This window comes from Rissa tridactyla, chromosome 1, assembly GCF_028500815.1.
Source record: "Rissa tridactyla isolate bRisTri1 chromosome 1, bRisTri1.patW.cur.20221130, whole genome shotgun sequence".
NCBI classification, from domain to species: Eukaryota; Metazoa; Chordata; class Aves; order Charadriiformes; family Laridae; genus Rissa; species Rissa tridactyla.
This window is the reverse complement of record NC_071466.1, coordinates 22,274,007-22,287,735: the sequence shown is the minus strand read 5'-3', so window position 1 is coordinate 22,287,735 and position 13,729 is coordinate 22,274,007. Positions and strand designations below refer to the sequence as shown.

Genomic DNA, 13,729 nt, shown 5'->3' with positions numbered 1-13,729 from the left:
AGAAAATTATTAGGACGAATGAGTTAGTGTTTCTGAAATATTAAATAGAGAACAATTAACATTCTGAATGGGGTAAAAAATCCAGATTCTTCATAATGGGGAATTCAGGATTACAGGATCATAGAATAATTCAGGCTGGAAGAGACCTCAGGACATCTCTCCCGTCCTTACACCTAGTTTAAATTTGTGTCTCTTCCCAAGAGTCAAGTCAACCTGCTGTCATTTTATGGTGAAAATGGGTATTTTGTGCTATGGATTTGTTATCACGAGAGGAAAGCAAATCTACTGTGGCAAAGCAAATGGCTTTTTGCATAGCTGTGAAACTTCACGCTCAAGCACGTGTCCGACACGTGGGAGCACCTCATCACGGCACACACCTTTAGCACGTTTCTCGAGCTCCGGACTGTTGCTGGCCCATGCCCTCTGGAGTGCAGTGGCCTCCACAGCTCTCGGGCAGCAGCCGGCACCTCTGGGCAGAGACCTCACCACAGTCCCCGCTCACTCTCGGGGTGCTCAGCCGCACCATTTCTTCCAGTGAGCCGAGAAATCTGCTCTCACAACTGAAAGGCTCAATTGAAAAAAAGACAGTAAAGCTTCCCATCTGGCATAGTCTCTGAAACCAAATAAAAAATTAGAGGCACAAATGTCTAGGAAAAAAATGTATTTCTACTACCATTTTTACTGCTTTCTCTTAGTTGGTATTTTGGAAACCCTGCTAAGTGTCAGCTCATTTGCTGACAGCAGATCATTACGCTCTGGGGAAAGTTTCCTGTGCCTAAATGGGAAACAGAATGGAATCAAAGAATCATAGAATGGTTCAGATTGGAAGGGACCTTAAAGATCATCTAGTTCTAACCCCCTACCATGCAGCAGGAATCTCTGAACATACCTGCAGTCTTTTTGAGAAAGAAAATATTTCACAAGACCAATTGTAACCTACCTCTACTGCCTTATGCCAATGGCATAAGCTGCAAAAACAATATGCAGTGCAGAGTCAGTCAGAACACCTTTTCCATGGTCAGAGTTTGTGAGCATTATGCTCCCAACGTCAGGGCTTTCTACTGCTCGCCTTCTTTCAGCCTCAAAGTCCTTTGCAAAGAGATAAGGCACAGAGGATATGAGTGAAAGGTCTTTCTACTCTGGGTCCCAACAAGAGAAACAAAGATAACAAAGAAGTATTAAGACATTATCATTTCTTGCATTCATGCTCCATGCATGAGCCACTTTCACACAGAAACTTCAGACTTGAGACCTTTGGACATGAGAGTGTTCATACCTGAAGTTTCTGGAATACAAGTATTTTGCAGAATGACAGAGTTCAGGTGGGAAAAATTTTCAGGTGAGCTACTTGCCACAAATTATGAACTTCAGCACCGGGAATATATATACATTTCTAGCCCCCCTTTTCTACCTGTGACTCCACATATATAATTGAGCCTATAGTTTTTAGATTTTTCTGATTGTTCCCAGACACATTCACGTGTACACGAGCAGCAGGTACATTCTGTGGCAAGAGCCACCACTGGAATCTGACTATGTTCATATTATCAAACTTTCTTACCCTCCAAAATTGTGTGTATACACTCAAATCAGCTATTGGAAGTGGTGCCTGGCCTGTATGGTCCCTGACCATGCTGGGAATTGTTTGGGAGAACGATAGCTAGCTAACACTATAATACTTAACCCCAGAGACGGTTGACTCCAGGGCCTGGTCCGGCCCCTGGCAATGCTGCACATTGCCCCCACTGCCAGAGCGTGCACCAGGGGCCAAGGAGCTTGGGAACACTCCCTGGCCCAGCTCCTTAGGCCTCTCAGTCCAGCTACTACTTCTGACACCCTCGCAACAACATAAGGGTCTCAACAGACTTTACTTACATTTCTAAAAGCTGTGTCAGTCTAAAATTATTATTTTTCCTGGTGCTGTGAAGTATAAATAGAGCTTAATGCATGAATCACAGAATCACAGACCCCAAAAATGTCAGGATCCTTTGTAGCAACACGGGACCTTACTCACAGGTTGTGATTGTAAGACATCTTCCAACAAGGTCATGCTACAGGGAGAAACCCGTGTGATGTAACTGTCTTTACTGGTTTTTGCTAAATCCAGAGGGCAACCTGGAATGTGAAGCTGCCAAAAAAAATATGTAAATTTAGTATACAGCCCAAGCAACATTGTATGCTGTGAATTCCTGATCATTTTAAATTGGATTGTCATTAAATAAAGTTGTCCTGTTCTTTTCCCACCTTCTGATTTTCATTTGTGCCCTGGATCAGTCCTCTGACTGGCATCAAGTTAGATGCTTGTGCAGCCGAAGCAAACTGCAGATTTCATCAGGGTTTTGTTCAGTTACCTCTCAAGACATCAAGTACCCAATGCAGTAAATTCAGTGAAAATTTAGGGCAGATTAAGGAGACCATGAAGCTATATCCTTAAACACATGGCGTATCTGTCTTCTTGCAGCAGTAACATTGCAAATAAGGTCTCAGACAAACTGTTCCAGGACCTACTAACTCGGGTTCAGGGGTTACTGGCCACCATCTACCTGTGATAATCACTCTTGGTGTGTACCTTATCCTTTCTCTGGCAGTTTAACTGTTTGTCTGATCTAATTGGTGTTTTTAGAAAATGGTCTGAATTGAAAAGCAATTCTCCCATTATAATCTTTAAAAAGTAATTTTCCAGCATTGAATTCTGGACTCACTAGGTGTTCAGTCTTCTGCTGTCATGGGGAGACCCTTCAGCTAGCTCGACTGCCACAAACAGTGAAGCTACATTTAACCACTTCTCTGGGAACTGACAGATCTTGTCAGAATACCTCTAAAAATTACTGAAGGGAAAGAAAATATGGAATGCATATAAAATTAAAGCCTTTCTAATACTTAACCTTTCAAATATTTTCTTGATTTTGTTGAAACTGTGAGAGTGGAATGCTAATTGAACTTCATGGTAACTAATTTTATTTTAAGGACAAATAACAATTGAAAAATTAAAGTCTCAGATCATGCTCTTCCTATACTTGAAAATTCAAATTTCAACTGTTTAGTATTTTGCGGACTGATCTATGTTACAGCCTTGATACTCTGGGCTCATTTGTCTCATCAACAGATACGTATTTTATGTTACTTTCCTCTGTTATCAAGTGTGTGAACAGTATGGGTGTTAGAATCTTTATATATTAGCTCGTTATTTCTGTGCTGTTAAAAACACACCTCTATAGCACTTCTGAACATAAAGTTCTTCCAGTTAATGTTTCCTACCATAGGATCAATAAGTTAAAGAAGCCTTATGTCTATTGTAGGAGATTTAAAAAATCTATTTTATATTTGTGATCTCTGAGTTGGTGTCCATAAACATATATAAATTACATTAAGAGAATTCAGGTTAGAAAATAAAGTTTCTAGGCCTATTCTTGATGCAATGATAAATACAAGGATCAGAATGTTTTTGGGGTTAGGTTCTTAATGAGGAATTAATTAGGTATTTTATAGAGTTGAAAGTTTTTAAAAGAGCTATTTCAGAACAGTTCTAAAGGCAGAAAATATTCAGTATAGTTCTGCTCTAACCATCAATTTACTATATAGTCTGTATTTCGAAAAGCAAGTAAATCAATTTACATAAATTTGAAAACAAAATAAATGGAAGACCCTCATTATGAACAACACATATGTTATGAATAATATATACGTTATTTGGGTTTAAAAGACATTTGCAACAGGAAAATTATCTTGTTAACAATTACTTTTTACTATTAAAGGAAATAATTCCATCTAGTTTTGCTGAATCATGTTTTTGTAATATCTATTTTACTACTGTTTACTTCCTGATTCTTACAGATAGCTTAAGAATCAGCATTTTAGCAAAATTGGTAGCATTTGCATCAGACCATTTGCACTGTGAAAGACCACCTAAATTAACTCCATGAACTACTAGCAATAATTAAAATTAGAGTTTTAATTGTAACATAATTTTAATATAATCACTAGTTAAAATTACAGTATGCACACCGTTAGTTAGACATCTACAGAATAGGAATGAAGTTATTAAATTAAAGCTATCATTTTAAGGCATTATGTTTTCTGAACTGTTAGTATCATAGTAGCAATGTACCATCGTCCATTACAAAAGAAATGCACTTTCTGGGTGCTCTGGTGAGCAAGTAACGTATTAAACCAATCTAATATTTAACAAATGTGAACTATGCTTCTGTTTTCACCCCATGCCAAAAGCTCAGGCTAGGACACTCTACAGAAGCATGGAACTCATTTATTTTCTGCAAGGGAGAATTCACATCTCCTTCACGTTCCACCTCCCTGTGGCTCACAGTTAACCCTAGTTATTTCCCCTTGTTTGTTCCACAACTGTTTTATACTGTCCTGCTCCTCCCCTCAGTAAACCCACCTTCTCTCCGCAGCCAGTAGCAGTTTTCAGCTCCTCACGTGGGGCAGCAAAGGAGCATGCTCAATAGAAAGAGACCAAAAACATGGAGGGATCAACTTTGCAGCTCCCAACACAAGTCAAGTGTGCTCCTACTGCTGTTGGACTTAGAAGAAAGAATATATACATTGGTGAGTGTATATTTGCTCTACTTGGGCCTCTCCTGCTGCCAGTACAAGCCCTGCTTTTAATTCCCTAATGGAGCCCAGGACCTTTAACCATATTATTGTTACAGGTTTTTGACGTTTCTGAGCTTAGGGCACCTTCTCTAGTTCCCATGTGAGTTGCAGGAGAGGGAGGAGAATCACTGTCCCTCATTTGTGGAGGCTGCAAGTACTGGGCCTAAAAATTCTTATGCTATTACACAAAAGTGAAACTTTGCTCTTTTAAAAAAAATCATATTTTCTTCCCTTGACTTACACTTCTGAGAATTTAATTCTTTGTATTTTCTGTTCTTCTTGTGAACCTCTCTCTTTATCCACTTTTGAACTATTCAGTTTGGACTCATCAGCGTGTCTGGTCACCACAATGGGGAAGATGGCTGCTGTCATACTCTAATCAAATAACCAATGCAGAGCTACGCGGCTTTGTCACTAATATATGGACGATAATAATATAGTTCAGATTTTATTGCCATGGACCCCTTGTTTTGTTCACCAACAGAACTTAAAGGCCCTGTAATTGCTATTATGACAGCTGTGATTAGCTCTGAACCCCCTGTAATAACACCTCCTGAACAGTTTAATGGAGCTTTTAATTCTGCTGAATCAATTTGTCTGTCTGTAATGGCTTTTCTCTCTAATGGTCTATTACTTAAGACAACTTAAGGTATAAATACACATCTCAGGAGGTCAAAGAATATTAAAATAACTGGTAGGTACTTCCAAATGGGACTCATGGCGAACTTGTTCTGAAAACCATGTTTCCAAAGCCCAGGAGACATTAGTTTTGTGTTCTAGGAACATAATTTTATTTCTTTGAAGTAAAAACTTGAGTACACAAAATAAGTATACGTTGATTGCTTCAGTTACGCTTTGGCTAGAAAAAGGTCTTTGTGTTTTGAACACGTGCTAAGTCATGCCATTTTGAAGTAGTCTTCAAAGGAGCAAAGTTTGTACTTGCTAAAACCATAGAATTGCTTTCTACACAAGGTACGAGCAGCGGGACTGGCAGGGCATCCCACACCCATCTGTCCCACTTTCTTCGACCTTTCTATGGCCCAGTTATGGCCCCTTTGCTCCACCTGCATTTCCCAGCTACTGGCAGGTCTTGGGTTACGTGGATGGTGCTCAGGTTGGGAAGTCAAGGAGATGCTAGTTTGGTTTTCCACCTGCTATCCATTGAGTGGTCTTTGTGAAGCCTTTAGGAATTTATACTTTTGAGATCTCTGTCTCCTTGTTGAATGTATTTGGAATTAGCAAAAAGCTAGTGAGGGCGATAGGTGTACAAAGTGATTATGTACGTCTTTTATCTTAGTTTTTTCTTGGAAACTAGAAGAAATGATAGCCAAACAAAGGTTCAAAAGATATCCAAAGGTTCACTGAACTTCACCAGTAACTATGAAATGTTTATTCTGGGAACAGATGTATTAATTTTCAACTTTATTTTTTTCAGAAAGCCAGAAACACAAAAAAGCTTGCAAGTATTTTTCAGCTATTTAAAAAGTACAGTAATATAATCTTTGATAACAAGTAAGCATTTGAAATGTTAACTTTTGTTTCTTTTCAGGAATATAAGCATGATTAGAGAGCAATACGCAGATGAGTAGGAACTACACAGAATTAGAAAAAATGAGTAATGCAGCATGCCATCAGGAACAGAAGATATTGTAGAGCAGCTTAATGAATTATGTTGATATTGTAATGTCACATTTTTGCACAATTATTTTAAGTTTTTCTATGAAAACCAAGGACAGACAAAATATGTTTTTAATTGAGAATTCAAGAAGAAAGTATTTTTAAGAATAGTAAGGCCTTGCTTAATGTGAAAAAAAGTATGGAACTAGTTTCAAATTTAAACTTTAGTTTGGAATTCATATGTGCCCTTGTCAAAAAATAGACAGCAATGGGTTTTGATGTATTCTAGTGCTATCCCTGGCCAAAGTGCAATGGGGTCTTTGCATTCTCAAAGGGGGCTGTGAATCCCAAGGCCCAGACTCTCTCACAGGTGTTTCATCAGGAGCTCCCATGGGGGTACCTGAACACCTTTGATTACACGGCCATAGGGGTCTACCCTTCTTAATGGTAGGGTAGGACCTTGGCCTTTACCCAGACCTTCGCCTTGTCCCACCCCAGGGCAGGTATGGTGGGGAGGCCTCCGTCCTGGCAAAAGCAGACCTCCTGCCCCTCATCCTGCAGGTGACCACCCTCATGGTGCAGCCCGAGGATGGACACGCAGGGCCTGCCTTCCCACGGGGGACAAACCAGCGCTGCCGGCACCTCGAGTTCATGGGCAAGACTCTGCTGATGCTGTGAGAGGAAGTGTCATGGCCGAGCCCCCGCAGCCCGTGGAGGTTGAGGAGGGGAAGGAGGCGAGCTGGCACTTGGCCCAGGTGAGAGCTGCCGGTAGGTGAGGGGGGCCGGGGAGACCTCTCCGTGTCCGTGCAGGTGGGGGAGAAGGCACCTGGAGCCTGCGGGCGACGGGAGCCCGGTGTCGCCCCGCCGGGACTCGCCGCGCCGCCCGGGGGCGGGCTCTCTTCCCGTCGAGGAGCGGCCGCTGAGGGGCGCGGCGCAGAGCCAATGGGAGCGCTCGTAACAATAGCCAATGGGGGCGTCCGTGACATGGCGGGAGCCGCGGGTTGGGGGCGGGCGCGCAGCGAGGCGGGGGCGGCATTAGCGGCAGTGCTGGCCCCTTGTCCCGCATCGCCCAGTCCCGGCCCCTGCAGGCATGGAGCCCTCGCAGGTTGCTATCGTCGGCAGGTAAAGTTCCCTCTCCCGGAGAGGAGGTGCCGGCCAGGCTCGGCCCCCAGGGGCTCTGGGAGCCTGGGGACGTGCGAATGGTCCTGGGCGCCGTCCCGGCGAGGCCCGGCCTGCGGGCAGGCGGGTTTGCCGCCTCGGCCCTCCCCACCGCTGCAGGCGTCGGGCGCCGCGGCGAGGTGCTAACTCGGGGCGGCCGGTGGGTCTCGGCGTGTGGGAGAGCCGGGCTGGGGCGGGGGAGCGGTGCGAGACAGGGCCGGCTGGCTGCGAGTCCGGGATCTGGGAGCCCGGCAGGAAACGCACCGGTTTGGCTCGTTAGAAAGAGTGTCTCTGTCTCTGCTTAAGTGTCCTTAGAAAGAGTGTCGTTGCTTAAGTCCCTGACAGCTCTGTGCTACTTTAAAAAAATACAACCCAAAACGAACAACAAACAAGCATTTGCAGCATCTCTACTCGAAGTTGGTCTTCCTTCAGGTCTGAAAGGCTGCTGCCCTCTTCCATTGCTGTTTTGTGTGGGGGTAAGTGCAAGAGGAGTGGGGAAGTCTGAGCATGGCTTTAAGATCCTGCTCGTCAACTATGTCAAGAAACTCCGAAGTTTCTGTTGGGCACTCCTGCAGTAATACCATCTTGCCGCAAGGTACAGCGGTATTTCAAACTTGGGTGGGAATGGATTGTTTCCTCCTCTTCTTGAGCTAAAACTGAAGTTCTCTAGTTGAACAATAATCTGGTGCAGAGGGGAAAAAAACTGCCCGACAGTAATAGCCCCCTACTCACTTCTGTAACTCCGTGTTAAAAGCACGGACTGCAACAAACTGTTACAGAGGCTGCTTGAGGTCTCGGAACACGTGTCTGGGTACTGTCATGTGATGGTGACAAAGCTGGCTCTTGCTGGTGGCGCTCGGGGAGCTTTTGTTCGCTGTAGGTGTGCAAAGGGCCGGGAGAGCTGGACATCTTTTGTACACTCTCTGGTTCAAAAGAAAAACAAACCCCACAATCCTAAAAACCTGTATAGAAATAATAAAAAAAAGTATCTTTTGGTCAAACATTGCTTTAAGGAAACTTAATTTAAAAGTGCAATTTGAAAGAGATGATGCTAACTTATAAAGATATTGGTAACTCTGATATGCTTGTTTGAGTGATACAAATGCTTTTATTTTAGAAATACGTGTTACTCAGGAGGCTACAGTAGCTAACGAACCTTGACCCATAGCTTACCTTTTCCACAAATGTGCTTGTTCTGTGGCTTGCTTGAGAACTTCTGAGGTCTGGGCTTGCTACAGTGAAGTTGTACGTGTGTGTTTTGTTTTATACACTAAATACAAAGTTTCACTATTCTTTTTATTTTATTTTTTTTGGTCACAGTTATTTCCACTGATTCCTGCTGTTTCCTGAAGCTTCCTGGTTTTGTTCCTTTTTTTCATATTTAAACCAAAGGCTGAGCATGTTCTTATTTTCTCTTCCTTCTCTTCTCATCTGCCCTATTGCTTTATATCTGACTTTTTACTCCCCTTTTAGTCCTTTATTGGTGCCCCAGTGGCCTTGCATTTTCCAGTTGCCAGAGATTGCTTAAGTTTAATACTACACATACAGTGGTCTTGGAGGTTACAGGAAATGCGTGTAATTATCAACTCCCCTCCACCGTAGCAGTCATGGATATGGAGTTGTGCTCCTGTCTTTGTTAAGGAGATATTTAATTTTTTCATGATCTCAGGTTGTTTAAGACTACTACCCTGCTCCTCAGCGCTTTAGTTTGAAGTGACTGATGCCTGCTAAAAATCTTATTAAGTTGAAACCTGCATTGCTTTAAGAGACGTGATAAAATCATCATTTACTGCAAGTTTCCTCTGTGCATTTCTAATCAATGTGATTTCACCAAAAGATGTAGGCAGACTGCTCCTGCATGCCTTCAGCATGGTAGGGTGCCTTATCTAAAAATAAGGTTAGTGCTAGAGGTCAGTAGGTGGAAAAGCAGTATCAAACCCACAGTTACTGTTGTTTTGGTTTTTTTTTTCTTTTCACATTCTCGTGGTACTTCCTGAATTGTAGAGGACTTTGGTAGCTGGGCCTTAGGTTTTCTGATCATCTCTGAAGCAAGATCCTGAACTCTTGGACCAATGGGCTGGTGTCTGTCTTTAGACTATGGACGGAACAGATGAGTGTTAAAAATAATTAAAAACCCTCCAACTCTTTATTGTAATTCTGTGCACCAACTCCAGGTTAAGATTGCAGCTGACAAAACTGTTGATACGTGAGTCCGGTGTCCCAAAGTCCCTGCTGTTCTGAATTCTGCTGTCCTTTTTCTGCTTTGTCTTTTTCTTCCTCATTATCTTTCTTCCAGCTCTCAGAGAAGCTGCTACACAGCTAGCAAAGGGTATTTCTCTGTTAGAGATTTGTTTCTTATCAATATGTAACAGATCTTTTCATGAAATTTTGAGGAGTCCCAGCTCTGTTTTCCTTCTTGTAATGCTTGTCAGATCCCCTTCCCCAACATAAATGCTTCTTTATTAATTGTCTGATATTTATTTTCTTTTCAGTGGACTCATTGGTCGCAGCTGGGCCATGGTGTTTGCTGCCGGAGGCTTTAAAGTGAAACTTTATGATGTTGCACAAGAACAGCTAACAAGTGCACTGGAAAACATTCGGTAGGTCACCAGACTTGAAATGACCAGGACTGTAATGAAACTGTGGGATCTCTGTAATCATGAATAAACAGTCACATCTTACTATTTAAGGGAACATAGTTTTAAGCTTGGAAGAAGGCTTTAGCTTAGAAGTACAGGATGAAGTACAGATTCTGTCAAGATCAGAAGAACTCTGCTCCCAACAACGCTTCTGAAGAGCACTTTAATTCTTAAGTAATGATTTAAGAGCTTAAGTTTAGATCCAAATTCTTGAAGTGATGTTTACCATGATTATGTTATCTATAGGCTGAGCTTAAAATACATGAAAATAAGAGTTTTTGCATAGAAAGACAACAGACTTTCAAAATGAATGTAAGTTAATATGGACTGCTGAGGAGCCCTGCTACAATTATTAATATCATATAACTAGAATTTTTTAAATTCTTAATATTTTTTTGAGTTCTAGAAGAACAGATTGTTAGTTCCACTAACGAAGCAACAACTGATCACTTATACTAGAGGCTGGGAAGCATCTTTAGGAAGAGCAAGTTTGAGAATGTAAACACTGGAACTGTTGCACTGGCTCAAACCACCAGTCCTTCAGAGCTTTGCTGTGTTGCCGTGTGGCATTATGGCTAAAGCCACACGCTTTTGGTGTGTGACAGCTACAAGTTCAAGTCCTGTCTATCTACTCCCCTCCCCCAACCTTCAGTGCCTAGAAGTTCCTTGTGTATTCAGTAACTCTAACTAGATTTCTTCCAAGTATTTCTCTAACCTTGCCTTGAACGTGTGTAAATCCTTTTGCAGCCTTCTTGCCAAAGGACTTTGTGTTCTGCAGGTTTACAGCTCACTGTGTGAAGAGCTATTCCCTTTTGCTTGTTCTCAACCTGTCTCCTCAGTTGCTTTGGCCCCTAGTTCTTATGTTAGAAGTGACAGTGGCTGGTTGGTTCTATTCACCCTTTTCTTTCTGGACCTGAAATATAGCTTTTTATATGCCTTTGACGGAGTGAGTGCATTTATAGAGTGGTCTGGTAAACAAACTTACGTTGCTGTATCAGCATTTAATTCTAATATGTAGGTTGTTTCGTGATCAGCATCTCAACCTAAATGCATCGGTCCTCCCTTCGTGATGACCCTTCTTGGGTCCAGTCCTCTTCAATATATTCATCAATGACCTGGATGAGGGGATAGAGTGCACCCTCAGCAAGTTTGCCGATGACACAAAGCTGGGGGGGTGGCTGACACACTGGAGGGCTGTGCTGCCATACAGAGAGACATAGACAGGCTGGAGAGTTGAGCAAAGAGGAACCTTATGAAATTCAACAAGGGCAAGTGTAGGGTGCTGCACCTGGGGAGGAGTAACCCCATGCACCAGTACAGGTTGGGGGCTGACCTGCTGGAGAGCAGCTCAGTTGAAAGAGACCTGGGAGTCCTGGTGGACAGCAGGATAACCATGAGCCAGCAATGTGCCCTTGTGGCCAAGAAGGCCAGTGGCATCCTGGGGTGCATCAAGAAGAGTGTGGCCAGCAGGTCAAGGGAGGTCATCCTCCCCCTCTACTCTGCCCTGGTGAGGCCGCACCTGGAGTACTGTGTCCAGTTCTGGGCTCCCCAGTTCAAGAGGGACAGGGAACTGCTGGAGAGGGTGCAGCAGAGAGCTACCAAGATGATTAGGGGACCGGAACACCTCTCTGATGAAGAAAGGCTGAGGGATTTGGGTCTCTTCAGTCTGGAAAAAAGACGGCTGAGGGGGGATCTTATCAACACTTATAAATACTTAAAGGGTGGGTGTCAGGAGGATGGGGCCAGGCTCTTTTCAGTGGTGCCTGGCAACAGGACAAGAGGTAATGGGCACAAACTTGAGCATAGGAAGTTCCGCCTAAACATGAGGAGGAACTTCTTTACTTTGAGGGTGGCAGAGCACTGGAACAGGCAGCCCAGAGGGGTGGTGGAGTCTCCAACTCATTCAAAACCCGCCTGGACGCGTTCCTGTGCAACCTGCGCTGGGTGACTCTGCTCTGGCAGGGAGGTTGGACTAGATGATCTCCAGAGGTCCCTTCCAACCTTATGATTCTGTGCCTTGGAGTGAAATATGTCAGCTGCTGTGTGTCAGCTGCTATGGGGAGTAAGCTGCACCTAAAAAAGGTTGTGGCATGTTGTGTCCTGCTTGCTTTTTGTAACAAGGCTTACAGGAAGGAGGAGTGACTTCAGGAGCCCCTTGTAGGTCAGTTCAGTTCTTGGAGTTTAGAAGTTAAAGGGTATGTGATATCTAGTGAGATTTGCTAAAAATGGCTTGATAATGAAAGGGGAGAATCTGTCTCCTACAATTTTTTAATTTATTTTCTTTTATTTCCCCAAACCTTTCTTTCCAGGTAGGTGTTAGTCAGACTGAACATCTCTGTTGCTACAGCTAGATGACAGACACTTGGTTTTTGCAGAATTGCTGCCGTAGTGATAGCCATGATGAGATTCCGGATTATTGTGGAGGGGGAAATTTTGCAGTCTACATTACTAAAGAGAGCACTCGCATCTAATTTTTTCTTTTTCTAATAGTGAAATGGGGACTTTAGGCTTCTAAGGTTTTTGGCTTGGAAAAGTGAAACATAAAATGTCCGGTGTAATTAGGTAGAGTGCTATTTGGTTGTGTCTGTGCTGTCCTGTGCCTGCATGTGCTGTCCCATAGGAGTTCAAGTCAGGTTTTGCCTTTTACATAAGGTGTTCCTAACTCAACTTATAATTAACTTGTGTATCTTGGCTGTTGTAACATCTTAGTTAAAAAGCCTAGTTTCAGGTCAGTGTACTTTTTGTGATAAGAATACAAGCTATGCAGTTTCTTCAACCAGTATTTTAATGATTGTACTTATCAAAATATGGTTAAACTTGAACTTCTTTGCACTGATTTTATAGCACACAGCCTGCAGTAAATCCCTTTGAGTTACTGATATGATGCTTGTGTAAGGGCTGGAGCTTGAGAAGGTAACGAGGGCTCACAGTAGAGAGCAACTGACAAAGCCATCTGGTGGCTACTTCTCTGGACTTGCTGAGACTTGCTTTCCTTTTTCTCTGCAAATGGCTAGTGCTTTTAGGGAAGTTTTTAGGCTTAGGGTTTGGTGGGTTTTTTTGTTTTGTTTTAGTATTGAAAAGTATTTGTTCCACTGTAGTCTGCAGTCCATGAACTTCTAGTTTATGGAGATGCTCTGCATATTAAGGAGAAACTGGAGTGTACAGGGGACTGTAGTTTCCTTATTCTAAACAAAAGAAAAACATGATTTGAGTAGGAAACAACATTCGCTTTACTTCTAAAAGGAGATGATACTCCTTTCATGACACAAATTATACGTAAGTATTTATTAACTATTTTATGTGATGGACTTTTAGTACATCGACTTGTAACTCACTGTTCTGAATTTATATAAAGGGCATCTCAGGGTTCATTAAGCTAATGAATTCAACTCTTACGCTACAGTAGGTGGGCAGCAGGGCTGTGTAGTCCTGCAAGAGGACTGGAACAAGTCTGGATGGACCTACAATGATCGGGAGAGCCTGCGCGTATCTGCATGGAAGACCTGAAATGTACTCTGTAAATTTATTCAAAACACTTGGGTAAGGGTAAAAAAAAGAAAAAATAAGGTTACAGTGTGGAATTTGGATCTACTGAAACAAGTGGAAATACATATCATGTTATCACAATACCAGTAGACCGGATACAGAAAGAAAAGGAGAGTGTGTCTACAAAAGCCTAACATGGTGTGATGGATTTCTAC

At 42.7% G+C, this 13,729-nt stretch overlaps 1 protein-coding gene across 3 annotated transcripts in view; it reads left to right on the top strand.

Moving 5' to 3' along the window:
• Positions 1 to 4,497: 4,497 nt before the first annotated feature.
• Positions 4,498 to 13,729, top strand: part of CRYL1 (crystallin lambda 1) — a 68,160-nt gene continuing 58,928 nt past the window's right edge. Inside the window, exons 1-3 of one of the 3 annotated variants that reach the window (XM_054213428.1) lie at positions 4,498 to 4,566; positions 6,793 to 6,986; positions 9,882 to 9,989. In XM_054213428.1, the coding sequence (XP_054069403.1) occupies positions 9,907 to 9,989 (83 nt within the window). In that variant the 5' untranslated portion in view covers positions 4,498 to 4,566; positions 6,793 to 6,986; positions 9,882 to 9,906. Of the gene's footprint in view, positions 4,567 to 6,792; positions 6,987 to 7,225; positions 7,354 to 7,843; positions 7,866 to 9,881; positions 9,990 to 13,729 lie in introns of those variants that run through there. The other 2 variants (XM_054213420.1, XM_054213437.1) reach the window with 2 other exon arrangements.